This window comes from Myxine glutinosa, chromosome 4 (genome assembly GCF_964187855.1).
Source record: "Myxine glutinosa chromosome 4, kmMyxGlut1.1, whole genome shotgun sequence".
Taxonomy (NCBI): Eukaryota; Metazoa; Chordata; class Myxini; order Myxiniformes; family Myxinidae; genus Myxine; species Myxine glutinosa.
The window spans coordinates 135218764-135232722 of record NC_136264.1 but is presented as its reverse complement, the minus strand read 5'-3'; the positions used below and the strand labels follow the sequence as shown (position 1 = coordinate 135232722).

The following is a 13959-nucleotide window of genomic DNA, read 5'->3' as shown; positions in this document are numbered from 1 at the left end:
TATTGTGCTTGCATTATTTTCATTAAATCATTAGTTGTTGATTTTCAATTTCTTGTCTGGTTTCGTTTCTTTGTTTGTGGGTTCGGATTAACCCAGTGTCGGCTGTCCGATCAGATAAGGTTTCGGGCCTTTCCCGTGCGCGCCAAAGATAAGGTTCGAAGTACACCTCGGAGTTAAAGCTCATTTCGAGTATTCGTCTGAGGTTGGTCTTCATCGGCCACGGACAGGACATTATATTACCGCTTTTGGGTCCTGATATTGAGGTGGTCATCTTGATGAAAGGGCAGGAGTTAAAGCGACTCTGTGAACACTTGAACGTTCGTGGTGTGAGGTCAGAGTGTAATGGTGCTTTAATCACAAGATTTTGCAAAATTTGTCACGCTAGAAGAAGAGATGAGAAGCAGTTGTGGGGGATGGGAGGAGGTTAGATGGGAGGGTGTTAGATCATCAGTTGTGCGGGGTTTAAGGATGATTCTATAAAAGCTTGAAGTTCCTCTTTTAATAATGACAAATGTCCTCAAATCAAAAGTTTATGGGATGGCAGATCAATGTGAATGCGATCCCTCAGTTTTTAAGCAGTGAAGCTGAGCTGCTTCAATATTTAGGTATGTCCTTCCATAAAAAAAGAAGCAGAACCTTTCTAACCCTCTGTTTAATTTTAAAGGGTTCTAAAGTGGAATTCTAGAGGGTTTTAAAAGGTAATTCTAAAGGGTTCTGAAGGATAATTCTAAAGGGTTCTAAAGGATAATTCTAAAGGGTTCTAAAGGATAATTCTAATGGGTTCTAAAGGATAATTCTAAAGGGTTCTAAAAGGATAATTCTAAAGGGTTCTAAAGGATAATTCTAAAGGGTTCTAAAAGGATAATTCTAAAGGGTTCTAAAGGATAATTCTAAAGGGTTCTAAAAGGATAATTCTAAAGGGTTCTAAAGGATAATTCTAAAGGGTAATTCTAAAGAGTTCTCAGGGGTTTCTAGGCTTTGCTAATTTCATATTTAAAATGTCAAAATGGATAGCTTCCTTCGCACACGGTGCGATTTTTTTTATCCTCATAGGGTTATAAAGCCATCTGTCTGTCGGTGCTGTGGGTGCGGTCCAGTGTATCAGACACAAGTGTGCGAATACATTATGGTCTTGTATGCTACAAGGAATGAGCTTGGTAAGCAGAGCAGGATACTAGTCAAATGCCTAAGATACATCCAAGGACATCCTGGCCTCTCAGCCATGACCACTCCTAGGCTAACTCCATATCAAAGCACAATTGGGCTTCCTCCATCATTCCAAATCAGTCCTTGAAAAAAAATCAGAACTACTCAAGGATCATAAGGCATTGTTCTTAGCTCAATAGAACACTGCACTCCCCTATGGAATGCATCCCAGAATGACTTCTGTCTCCTGGATTCTGTGGAATCTCCCACGATGAGGCACAAGGCCTGTTGCTCTCACATCACAAGCAGGTTAGCAACCGTTTTTACTGCCTCTCCAGACTGGCTGCCTCTGTACAGTCAACGTGCCGATTCTTCACAGCAAATCCAGGATGCACGCATTCTCCAGTTACCAACTAAAAAAATTCAGGTTTACTGAACACATCCAACTCTATAGCTACATCAAGGAGCACGCTGTCCTTCAAAATGATAGTTGAGCCGGTTGTTATGACTGCTACTCGTGGATATAAAAGATTGTAAGGTACCTTTAGAAAAGGTAGGCAAATTCATGTTGGTGCCCTGAGAAAATTCTGCACTCATTCACGCTTGTTACTGTACACATCCACTCCAAATGAAAAGTTCACAATGAGACACACATAAAAGTCGTCAACCAGTCAATCTCCTCCTGTCCTCAGAGCAGCTCAGAGTTATTTTGTTAAGGGATTTGTCACCCTTCATCTTCCAAAGCACCCAACTTGCCTATCGCTAAAGAACATTCATGAAAGCGATGTCGTGTTCTGCCCAACTGCCTTCCAGAGATGTTTAACAAGGAGAGGTTTGATGAAAACGACTCACTAGTTCAGCTAGGTACAGATGCGTATTGCCATGTTTGAAAATGAACTCCTTTCCATGACAAGATTAAAGCAGCTCAGCCACGAGCTGATTGTCCCAACAGGGCTCATATAAATATTCATTATCCATGGATGAGAGGGGTCTGTATCACTTCCTGTTAGTGTAAGCGAGCAGCGGCAGTGGATTATAACATGGACAGATGCTTCTCCTTTCACCAATAGATGCAAAAATCTAATATAATTTCTTCGGTAGGCCCAGAACCAAACAAAATAATATATGATACTGTATTTATAACAGCATACAACTCCCACTCGACCACCCAAACATGATTGATATTATATATCATAGTTATAAACTTACCCTGTGCATTGACTAGCCCCAGATATGACCTTCCCGTCAGTGTACAACAACAACAACATGTATTTTAAGGCCATTTTCCCTGCGAGAGCGGGGGTTAGCCTTGCGGTCCCCATGACAATCTTCTCCATCTTGCCCTATTTTCTGCATCTCTCCTTGTTAACCCCCTTGCCTGCATTTCTTCATCCACCATCTTTAGCCAAGTCTTTCTCGGTCTTCGCCATCCTCTACTTCCTTCTACATTCATTTCCATCATTCTTCTCAACCAGTCACTTTCATCCTTCCTCAACACATGACCAAACCATCTCAACCTGTTCCTCTTCAAAGCATCCATCACAGGCTCTATTCCCATCATTTTTTGCAATTCATCATTTGTCTTCCTCTCTCTCAACGATACTCCGCACATCCATCGAACCATTCGCATTTCCACCCTTTCCAGCCTTCGTTGCTGCTCTACGTTCATTACCCATGTCTCGCTCCCATAAATCATAACACTTCTCACACATGCAGCATACACCTTTCCCTTCAGCTTCAACGACACTCTCCTCCTCATCAGCACGCCACTCAGTTCCCGAAACTTCTTTCATGCACATCTCACTCGAGCAACTGTTGCCGAGTCTGATCCACCTTCTCCATTCAGCACGTCTCCGAGGTAGAAAAATGTTTTCACACCTTCCAGCTTCACGCCGTCTCCAAGATCCAACTCAATATTTCCACCATCTGTAGCTCCCTCTGTGCACACCTTACATTTGAATGTAGCTGCCACACTGGTTAATGACCCTCTCCAGACCACTACATTTTTGATGAACCCACTCAGTGCACATTGTACATTGAATGGAGTTCACTCCGACACCCTTCCTGCACACAGCACAGGGCCACTTCCCAGTTCTTTCCACCTCACCACATGCTTTACCACTTGCCATCACCTTCGTCTTTCCGATATTCACCTTCAGACCTTTTGTCTCCAGACATTCCTTCCACTTGTTCATTTTTTCCTTCAGTCCATCCATACTTTCCGCAATCAACACCAGATCGATGGGAATATTGCTAACTGCGCCTTTGCTACCTCTTTCTTTGCAGCCTTCCTGGCTGCCTTATAACTTTCATGCTCTGCTGTTTCTGCTCCCGTACCCTTCGTCTTCTGCCATTCCTTGAACTTCTTCCTCTTCTCGTCAATCCTCTTTCCAACTTCATCATCCCACCACCATGTTTCCGAGTGCCTCGGTGGTCCTTTTGTCCATCCACATACCTCACCAACGGCTCCCAACAGACTAGCTTTCATTGACATCCAACCACTTTCAGGCTCAACCACATCATCTTCTACCCTACTCAGCCTCTCTTTTAATGCCTCCCTTACTGTCACCTCTTTCAACCTCCACACCTTCATTCTCGGTTGGTACTTCACCCGCCGAGCTCTCCTCGCACCTTTCACCCTTATGTCGCAGACAAACAAGTGGTGCTGTGAAACAGCCTCCTCCCCCGGGATCACCTTTGTGTCCCGGAGGTGCCGCCTATCTCGCCTACGCACCATCAGGTAGTCAACGGTTGTCGTCGACCCACCTGACGTGTATGTAACAAGTTTATTATCCTCTTTCTGGAACTGACTATTACAAATCAACAAATCAGCTCCATCAGCAAACTCCAAAATCCTTTCACCTTCTCCATTTCTCACACCATATCCGTAACTCCCATGAACTCCCTCAAAACCATCCATACTCCTTCCCACATGTCCATTTAGGTCTCCTCCTACCACAACAACTTCCTCATCTTTCACGTTTTCCATCAGCTTCTCTATCACACACCAGAACTTGTCCTCTTCATCGCTCCGACCAACCTGCAGATCATATCCCGAGATGACGTTCACCAAGAGCTTTCCAATCATCATTTTCACCATCATCAACCTATCACTCACTCTAGTCACACTCACCACACTGTCTACAAACTCCTCAGAAAACAGAACACCAACACCATTCATGCCCTCCAGGCACCCTTGCCACACAAACTTGTATTTCTGTCCCTGCCTACCCTTCACCATTCTCACACCACTTCCTTCCATCTCGTCTCTTGCACACATGTGTCCACTCTTCTTCTGACCAATACTTCCACCACTTCTCCTGATCTCCCTGTCATTGTCCCTACATTCCATGTCCCAAACCTCAGAAACCGATCTCCACTTCGGGCTGTACCCTGCCCATATGTAGTTGTAATTGTCATGGTTCTCATTTTTGTGAGTGTGAAGAGTGAAGCACGCAAACCACCAGATATGGTGTCAGTCTCCCTCTGGGAAGTCTGTTTAAATGCTGGGAATGACGGTGTAGTCTTTGCAATGATAGACATTCATTAAACAAATCACCACACCTCTCATGTTCACACGAGGTAATCCCGCATGGTTCAAAGTCCACTCACTGACAAGGATTATCAGACACGTCAGGTAGAGCGCGCCTGTCCACAGGCATTGCGCCGACCCACATGGTCAGGAGTTTTTGCAGTACAGGATGCAAGATGTCAACTTTTTTGGCGAGTCGATCAGATCGTTCTCCAACTCTTTCGTTATGCAGCAGCACACCCCTTTCTCTAAAATACTTTTCCAAGTATTTTCAGCTTATTTTAGAAGCTTTGTGATCCATTTTAGGTAACAACCCTTATCTGGCACACCCATTTATGGTCCCTGCCCCCAATGACTGGTGTTGCTTGGGGGGTTTCTGCGCATGCACACCAAGCATTATAGGGTGGATTACCTCATTTTGAAGGATTCATATAATTCCAGCCCATAATCAGTGACCCTGATTGAATCAGTGACCCATACATATTTTGTTGGGGAAATTTTTATCCTGCCACCTTTAGCAACATGGTGTAAGGTGAGTAACTGCACACATTGGCAATGTATGTGCTTCTTAATATCCAATAAATTAAATGACATTTAGATGGGAATATTGCTAGCTTTGGTGCAGAGTACAAACAAAACGGGCTTTAAAATAAGTAGCTCAACACCATGATAAAAAAACAAAACAAATTAATTGCATCCAAAAAGGGCATCGAACCGCAGTAGAGAGTCGGGCTGACAAAAATTAGCAGAGGCAGCACACTCATGACCATTAAGCGGTCTGGTCTGGGTACGATTCCAGACCTGAAATCAGATTGGTGTGTCGTGGGCAGGGCATTACATCAAGGAGCACGCTGTCCTTCGAAAGGAATGTTGAACCTGTTGTTATGACTGCTACTCGTGGATATTAAAGATTGTAAAATACCTTCAGAAAAGGTATGCCAATGTGTGTTGGTACCCTGGAAAATTCGAAATTCCTACCCTGATCTACAAAGTGCCCTGATCACCAACACAGCTCAACAACAAAATTCATACCCTGATGAACAATACAGCCAGCCGGTCCAACCCACATCAATGACAACACCTAGGAATGATGCAAACCAGCAGCAGTTGCATGCACACGATGATGGAGACGTGGTTCAATGTATGTCATGGTGTGATTGTATGCGTGCGATGGTGTGGTTGCATGCGCAGGATGATGGTGTGGTTGCATGCACGCGAACGATGATGGTGTGGTTGCATGCACGCGATGAAGTGGTTGCATGCACGCGATGATGAAGTGGTTGCATGCACGCGATGATGAAGTGGTTGCATGCACGCGATGATGAAGTGGTTGCATGCACGCGATGATGAAGTGGTTGCATGCACGCGATGATGAAGTGGTTGCATGCAGGCGATGATGAAGTGGTTGCATGCACGCGATGATGAAGTGGTTGCATGCACGCGATGATGAAGTGGTTGCATGCACGCGATGATGAAGTGGTTGCATGCACGCGATGATGAAGTGGTTGCATGCACGCGATGATGAAGTAGTTGCATGCACACGATGATGAAGTGGTTGCATACACGCGATGATGAAGTGGTTGCATACACACGATGATGGTGTGGTTGCATGCATGTGATGGTGGTGTGGTTGCATGCATGTGATGGTGGTGTGGTTGCATGCACGTGATGGTGGTGTGGTTGCATGCACGTGATGGTGGTGTGGTTGCATGCACGCGATGGTGGTGTGGTTGCATGCACGCGATGGTGTGGTTGCATGCACGCGATGGTGTGGTTGCATGCACGCGATGGTGTGGTTGCATGCACGCGATGGTGTGGTTGCATGCACGCGATGGTGTGGTTGCATGCACGCGATGGTGTGGTTGCATGCACGCGATGGTGTGGTTGCATGCACGCGATGGTGTGGTTGCATGCACGCGATGGTGTGGTTGCATGCACGCGATGGTGTGGTTGCATGCACGCGATGGTGTGGTTGCATGCACGCGATGGTGTGGTTGCATGCACGCGATGGTGTGGTTGCATGCACGCGATGGTGTGGTTGCATGCACGCGATGGTGTGGTTGCATGCACGCGATGGTGTGGTTGCATGCACGCGATGGTGTGGTTGCATGCACGCGATGGTGTGGTTGCATGCACGCGATGGTGTGGTTGCATGCACGCGATGGTGTGGTTGCATGCACGCGATGGTGTGGTTGCATGCACGCGATGGTGTGGTTGCATGCACGCGATGGTGTGGTTGCATGCACGCGATGGTGTGGTTGCATGCACGCGATGGTGTGGTTGCATGCACGCGATGGTGTGGTTGCATGCACGCGATGGTGGGATTGCATGCACGCGATGGTGGGATTGCATGCGCGCGATGGTGCGATTGCATGTGCGCGATGGTGCGATTGTGTGTACGTGATGGTGTGATTGCGTGTATGTGATGTGGTTACGTGTACGTGATGTGGTTGCGTGTACGTGATGTGGTTGCGTGTACATGATGGTGTGGTTGTATGTATGTCATGATGTAGTTGCATGCACGTGATCGTGGTGTGGTTGCATGCATGTCATGACGTGGTTGCATGCACATAATGATGAAGTGGTTGCATTATGCGATGAGGGTGTGGTTGCATGTGTGTGATGGTGTGATTACATGTATGTGATGCGGTTGCATGTCATATGGTTGCATGTACGTCATGATGTGGTTGTATGTACGTAATGATGTGGTTGCATGCACGTGATGATGAAGTGGTTGCATGCACGCGATGATGAAGTGGTTGCATGCACGCGATGACGAAGTGGTTGCATGCACACGATGACGAAGTGGTTGCATGCACACGATGATGAAGTGGTTGCATGCACGCGATGATGGAGTGGTTGCATGCACGCGATGATGGAGTGGTTGCATGCACGCGATGATGGAGTGGTTGCATGCACGCGATGATGAAGTGGTTGCATGCACGCAATGAGGGTGTGGTTGCGTGTACGTGATGTGGTTGCGTGTGCGTGATGTGGTTGGATGTGTGTGATGTGGTTGCGTGTACGTGATGTGGTTGCGTGTACGTGATGTGGTTGCGTGTACGTGATGTGGTTGCGTGTACGTGATGTGGTTGCGTGTACGTGATGTGGTTCGTGTACATGATGTGGTTGCGTGTACATGTGGTTGCGTGTACATGATGTGGTTGCGTGTACGTGATGTGGTTGCGTGTACGTGATGTGGTTGTGTACGTGATGTGGTGGTTGCATGTATGTCATGATGATGTGGTTGCATGCATGTGATGGTGTGATTGCATGTACGTGATGTGGTTGCGTGTACGTGATGGTGTGGTTGCATGTATGTCATGATTATGTGGCCGCATGTACGTGATTATGTGGTCGCATGTACGTGATTATGTGGTCGCATGTACGTGATTATGTGGTCGTATGTACGTGATTATGTGGTCGCATGTACGTGATTATGTGGTTGCATGTACGTGATTATGATGTGGTTGCATTACGCGATGAGGGTGTGGTTGCATGTACATGATGATGGTGTGGTTGCATGCACGTGATGTGGGTGTGGTTGCATGTACATGATGATGGTGTGGTTGCATGCACGTGATGTGGGTGTGGTTGCATGCACGTGATGTGGGTGTGGTTGCATGTACATGATGATGGTGTGGTTGCATGCACGTGATCATGGTGTGGTTGCATTACGCGATGAGGGTGTGGTTGCATGTACATGATGATGGTGTGGCTGCATGCACGTGATGTGGTTGCATGCCTATCAAGACCCAATACATTGATTACCATTCCCAGACAGACAGATTGGGGATTTTAAACCTAAAATGAGGCTTATCCTGTCGTACAAATGAGTCACCTTTACGATAACGACAAGTGTTGATTATGAAACATGGATGTCTGGCCTTGGGACAATTCCAAGCATATGCCGCTGCATGAGCATTTGTCACGTGACAATAACATTCGCCGTGATTGGCCATTTATAGCCCCGTGCTGGTGGACAGGCTAAGGTCCAAGGGACACAAAAGTCCAGAGTTATTACAATTCGGGACCTCATGTGTTGTGGAAAGCAGGTTTTGAAGGTAATGGACGGTGAAAAGGAATGACGAGCAAAATGTGCGTTTCCTTTGTTCCGACCGTTTTTAACCGATCAAACGCAATGTTTGTCCGTACGTTTACCACAGGTGGTGAAGCATCCCAAAGACCTCCATCCGACCTCGTCCTCGCCCCGTATTTGCTCGTAACCACCCGCGTTCCTTTCACGTGCCTCGGCCTATAACGACCCGACCTCCATGTCCCTCTCCCGCCATGAAGCCATTTTCCTCCATGGCAGATACTACCACCGCCGTCGCACTCCCACTCCCCCCGAGTATTCCCTATCTCCGTCTCGCACTCTCCCTCTTTCTCCCCCGCTCTCTCCCCGTCATATCCCGCTCTCTCTCTCTCTCCCTCCCTTTCTCCCTTCGCTCTCCCCTCCCCATCTCCCTCCCTCTGGTCCCCTCCCGCCCGCCCTTCTCCTCCCGCGGCCGCTGCCCCGAGGGCCGCGCCGCTTCCCTCTGCCTCACCCCGTGGCCCCGGCCGCAGCCCGCCCGACGCGGACAGCACCCACCTGATACAGGTAGCTGGTCCAGTTGGCATCCATGGCGCCGGGAGGGCCGAGGGGAAAGCGGGAGGAAAGAGAACATGGCGGGCGCGGCCGTTTCCGGCCTGGGTCAGGGGGACGCCGGAAGCTTGGATTAAATGCGGGAAATTCAAATTGGAATATTTTACATTTGTAACGGCTTTGTTTTCCTTCCTGCATTCATTTTCTTTTCCTTTTTTCAGGATAATGCACACGCAGCTTCGTGCTTTGGATCAGTGTCGAATAGATGAAAAGCACCCAACGCACAATGTGGAACAAGCGGATCCGTCCGTGCACGGCGAGCTCCGTGGGCCCCGTAACCATAGTTACAGCATACAGAGCGGCGCAGGGATAACGGGTTTTACTGACAAATGTTCACCACCGTTGGCAGGTGGCAATTCGGTGTTGGCCAGATGGCCATTCTTTATATAGCACAAAAAAAAGGAAGCAACATTTATTTAATACCAAGATTTCAACTTTCGCCTATATAAATATTTATACAACAGATATTTTTACCCCACGGTCGGTGGAAATGGTATTGGGAGGGAGCTCAGAAAACTTTTACAAACGGCGAATATTGCTGTCGTTTCAACCACGTGACATGGGTTTGACTGCTGCGGGGGATAACCCAGGTCGTTCAGACCGAGAGTTAACACCGGCTCGTTGGAGACATGGAAGGTGAATGGATAAAACGAGCATGGATGGCTTTACTCTCAGTATGACATTTGGAAATGAGCACTCCTCCATTTTCATCATCTATTATTGTTTTGGAATAAAATCTCTTGGTATGCTTGGAAATGAAGCCTTCAACAAAACAACTTAGACAGAAAATCAATACAGCCTTAAATAAAACAATAGATTTGCATTTTTATTCACAATTCAAACATGCGAACAGAAAATAAAAACGTATTTCCAGGCCAATAAGAGGGTCCAGAGGAGGGTGTGGGGGTCAGGGGAGATGGGGATAACCTCCCCCATACGAGGAATTTCGGCCTCCGTGCTGCGAGAGGTGCTGCTACCTGGAGGCTTGAACTCAAACCTTTGGTTAATCTTCAGTGTTAAAAACAACAACACCAATAATAAAAAATAATGCAACAAAAATCATTGGGCAAACAGGATTTAATATCGACTTTTTAATTAAAATATTTGTTTCACCAAAACTGGACACCTTAACTAGTTTTGAGAATAAAGTGACACCTTGGACATGTGACCAATTGAATGATGAAGCAGGCGTTGATTCGAGTAAATTTGCATACTAGATCACGTGACCAGTCACCCGCTTTTCCCGAGGAAGATTCATGATCAATTATGCATCTGAATTTAACGAAACCTATCTTACAAGTGGCTGGCAGGATGGCCCAGATGAATGCATACGCCTCTATGATGCTGTGTAGCCTGGATTTGAATCTTCACCCACTATAAACCGTTATTATGGGGCCTAACAGGGAGGATGACTCGATGTGTGTGCCATCCCTCGGATGGATGTTAAAATGAGCGTCCTGTCTGCCTGCATTAGTTGGTGGACATTAAAGATCCCACGGTGTACTTCACGAAGAGTAGGTGAGCTATTGCCCGCACCACGACCAAATTCCTGCCCCGACGAATGCTGGGAAGGCAATGGCAAACCACCCGGTACAACCTTTGCCAAGAAACTGCTTCGGCAGCGCCGACGCTCTGTAACAGAGTATGGCACATCAAAATCAGATATCAAGCAAGAACATCTAAACCCAAATAGAAATGAGTTTTAGCAAAGTGACATTCAAAAGCCAACAGTATTTCAAGTTTCTTCTGTTAATTTTAAATTAAATTCATTTACCAACAGTGGTGATGGCTACAAACCGGATTATAGACATAACCACGCAAACGAGAGTGGTGTGCAGTACCCGGATAGCGGAGCACGCTCGCCTCCAAAGGTAGTCTTGCTTTCCATCTTCAAAAGAAATGCACCGAACCCCAATCTTCCAACGTTGCAGCATCAGCGGTGCCCAGCGTGTGCAAAGGTGCACAATCCTTCAGAGGAGAATCAAGTTGGCACTCATCTGCCATCGAGCTTATAGCGAGAACAATCGTTTGGCAAAGTGTTTTACCCCCACCAGACCCCAAGGTAAAAAGCTGACATTTATTCAGGCTCATCTTAAACACTGCGCCACATTTGGGAGGTGGTTATTATAACAAACTTGGAAGCAATATGTGAATTATCCAATGCAGAAACCTCAGAGATGATGCACAAAATAAACCGCAGGTCTTTCCATCTGCAGAACAACTTTCTTCACCTTGATGCGATGTTCCATCACAAAGAAAGAGAAAACTACAGTATATAATGGTTTAGTACAAAACGTTTCTCAATCCTTTATTTGCGGTTGTCAATGTTGCCTCGATTAGTTATCCTCACTGGCACACTGCCCTTCATAAGACCTCTGAGGCACAGACACAAAAGCATACGCTTCCCAAATTACCCCAAACTGCAAGAGGTAGTGAGTATGCATGCCGGAAAACTGTGCACACTTTTGCCAATACCACAAAAAAAAAAAAAAGCCTGAACAAAGGAAGAGCAAGAATATTTAACAGGTGATCTTTATTCGCATTAACCACGTCATAACATGGCCCTGCCAAACGATGGCGAAATGGGCGAAGGAAATAGGGCTGTGGGTTGAAAGAGAGCAAGACACCTACAGGTGTTAGATCAACTCCACAGCCACCTCTGCTCTTTAGCTCCATCCCACACAAATCCACAAAATAAAACAAAAGATTTAAACCAACCCCAAAATAACACAACTTCCTCAAACTTTTCAAATTTCACCCCAACCATGGAGGAGGATTTAAAAAATTAACGCTCAGCGACACGGTGCCACACAGCAGCGCACAGGATGCAGCGCAAAAACAGCAAGGCACGCCGTCGCACGATAATGCATGGCCCTGCGCAGCGATGCACAGCACCCACCGCAAAGCACTTCATGCCTCACCGTGAAAGCACATTGCTGACAAACTTTTGCATCGAAGGAGAGAGGTGATTGCAAAGTTTATTCCCGGCTTGCCTGAAAATGTCCAAGATGCCAGGCTATGGGCTTTACATCGCTTTCACTGGTTATATCTCAGTGCAAGAAAGGAAGAGGGAAAAGTCACAAAGTCGAAGAAAGGACCAGGGACGTGAAGCTAAAAATAAACGACAGAAAGGGAGAGTGAGAGAGAATTTCATGTCCTAGAATGTGTCAGCACTGTCCTCGACTCGTGTTTTCTTACATTCCCACAATCCCCCACATCTCCTCGCAAAGCAAGCACGCCATTAGCTGGAGCCAAAGCGTAGGCAAAGGCAGTGGTTGGATGGCGAGAACAGGCTTTCGACCAATCAAGTCCGTCCGTCCATTTGGCCGTGAGCCTGTCTCCACTTTCGCTGCATAGATTCCAAGCATAGCGAGAAGAGCGAGGAGGAAAGAGGATGAAGAACGAGGGAGAGAAGAGGGTCTTCCCTCTCCATCACAGAGTGGCATTTCTTCTTCCTCAAAAAAAAAGTTTAGCTCGGGTCAGATCATCCCACGAAATGACCAAGGTGCGAGATTGCAGGTAGTTCTCCGCCTCTCCCCCTCCCAACCCTGCCCCAAATCATAAAAAGTGTGCCACATATCAGAGGATGGAAAGGATAAGTAGAGGAGTTATCCTGGTTTCCCTGTTATCCAAGGTGGCAGAATGCAGGAAGTCTAGGCTGGGCCACTGCTACAATCATTGTAGACCACCACACGTCCAGACTCTGCAAAGCACAACACATTGATCAGCATTACCACCTGGCAACTAAGATTTTGCCCAACTCTAAAGGTGTTTTGAAATAAACAAAACAACCAGTGTATTCCAAAGTGGAAGCATAGTATAGAGCTTGGAGATACACCACAGGCATAACAGGGGAGGGAGGACACGGTGTTTTTGATGGTTTGTCTGAATATCATAACACTGCATCCTTTTATTACAGTAGTTTCTCTATTAATTACACACCGATTCCTTTTATGGCTGGTCACCAAGTGGTGTATTGTGCATAAATCGCAAAATAAACAAGCATTCTGAGTATTGCGCTGCAATACATGTCCCCTACCAAAGTTCAAAGTGCCATAACTTTGTCAAAAATGATCGAATATGCAAATTTATGCACGGTTGATGCTGGTTTTCAAACTTGATCTGAGGTATGCTGAGACACGTGTGTCACGCCTCGCCGCGTTGATAAGCCCGCAAGGTCGCTCCGTGGAGCAGCCTGCACGTATTGCACTGTGTGAATTATATAAATTATTACAAACTCTCAGTCTGAGGTACTAGCGATTCAAGAGATATCCATTTTTTTAAAAATTTTCGTTTAATTAACGATATCTGCCAAACCACGTGCCCTATCGCAAATTCCAAAAGAACATTTTAGTAGACTGGCATGCTGAACAGATTTGTGAAGTTTCCCCTCGATTGGATCAAAAATGAGGGAGGGGCTCGGTTTTAAAGGTTCATGCTTAAAAACGTCATAACTCTGAAACCATCAGTAATCTATATATATAAAACACAGTTTGTGTGTGTGTGTGTAATGTTACCGATAGACTCCTAAACGGAGAGGCTTACGTGCTTGATATTTGACATAGACATGGCCATTGAGCGTGGGACGAACATGGCCGAACTCAAAATATTTGACGATCCATATTTTTTATTCATA

The 13959-nt window shown here is 46.4% G+C and overlaps 3 protein-coding genes across 6 annotated transcripts in view; 1 reads left to right on the top strand and 2 right to left on the bottom strand.

Moving 5' to 3' along the window:
- The window catches only part of LOC137425271 (vascular endothelial zinc finger 1), a 48161-nt gene extending 38793 nt beyond the window's left edge, over positions 1 to 9368 (bottom strand). For 2 of the 3 annotated variants that reach the window (XM_068113534.2, XM_068113532.2), the window contains exon 1: positions 9270 to 9353. In XM_068113534.2, the coding sequence (XP_067969635.1) occupies positions 9270 to 9302 (33 nt within the window). In that variant the 5' untranslated portion in view covers positions 9303 to 9353. Of the gene's footprint in view, positions 1 to 9269 lie in introns of all 3 variants that reach the window. The other variant, XM_068113533.2, reaches the window with a different exon arrangement.
- LOC144891816 (uncharacterized) overlaps positions 1 to 13959 on the top strand; it is a 1036251-nt gene that overhangs the window by 943845 nt on the left and 78447 nt on the right. The window lies entirely within an intron of this gene.
- Positions 11838 to 13959, bottom strand: part of NUFIP2 (nuclear FMR1 interacting protein 2) — a 66412-nt gene continuing 64290 nt past the window's right edge. For both annotated transcript variants that reach the window (XM_068113539.2, XM_068113540.2), the window contains one exon: positions 11838 to 13026. In XM_068113539.2, coding sequence (XP_067969640.2) covers positions 12977 to 13026 — 50 coding nt within the window. In that variant the 3' untranslated portion in view covers positions 11838 to 12976. The remainder of the gene's footprint in view (positions 13027 to 13959) is intronic.